Below are 293 nucleotides of genomic sequence, written 5' to 3' on the forward strand. Positions count from 1 at the left end.
TTTGTAACACCACTACTAGATGAAGCAGATACAGTATTACCTTCTATATGATTAGTACCGGTGTATCCTAGAGGATCAATAGCAATCTCTACGACGCTCATGTTAGTGAGAGAACCTTGTCGTCCTGAACTAGCAGTAATCACAAGACTAATATCCTGTCCAGTCTCTAAACCATCCAACTTCTTCTTGATGAGCACAGCACCTGTTGTTCTATTCACCTTGAAGAAGGAATGCTGAGATGTCAACTGATAGACAACACGACCATCAGGACCTTTATCTCTATCCGTAGCAGT

General features: G+C 41.6%; 1 protein-coding gene across 1 annotated transcript; it reads right to left on the bottom strand.

Moving 5' to 3' along the window:
- Nucleotides 1–4: 4 nt before the first annotated feature.
- On the bottom strand, nucleotides 5–287 carry LOC108254453 (protein dachsous-like; the record flags this gene model as incomplete). The annotated part of the gene is made up of 1 exon (XM_017449439.2): nucleotides 5–287. A coding segment is annotated over one exon (283 nt), but the record flags the coding sequence as incomplete, so codon positions are not given.
- Nucleotides 288–293: the final 6 nt, after the last annotated feature.

Source organism: Diaphorina citri, unplaced genomic scaffold, assembly GCF_000475195.1.
Source record: "Diaphorina citri unplaced genomic scaffold, Diaci psyllid genome assembly version 1.1 scaffold107281, whole genome shotgun sequence".
NCBI classification, from domain to species: domain Eukaryota; kingdom Metazoa; phylum Arthropoda; class Insecta; order Hemiptera; family Psyllidae; genus Diaphorina; species Diaphorina citri.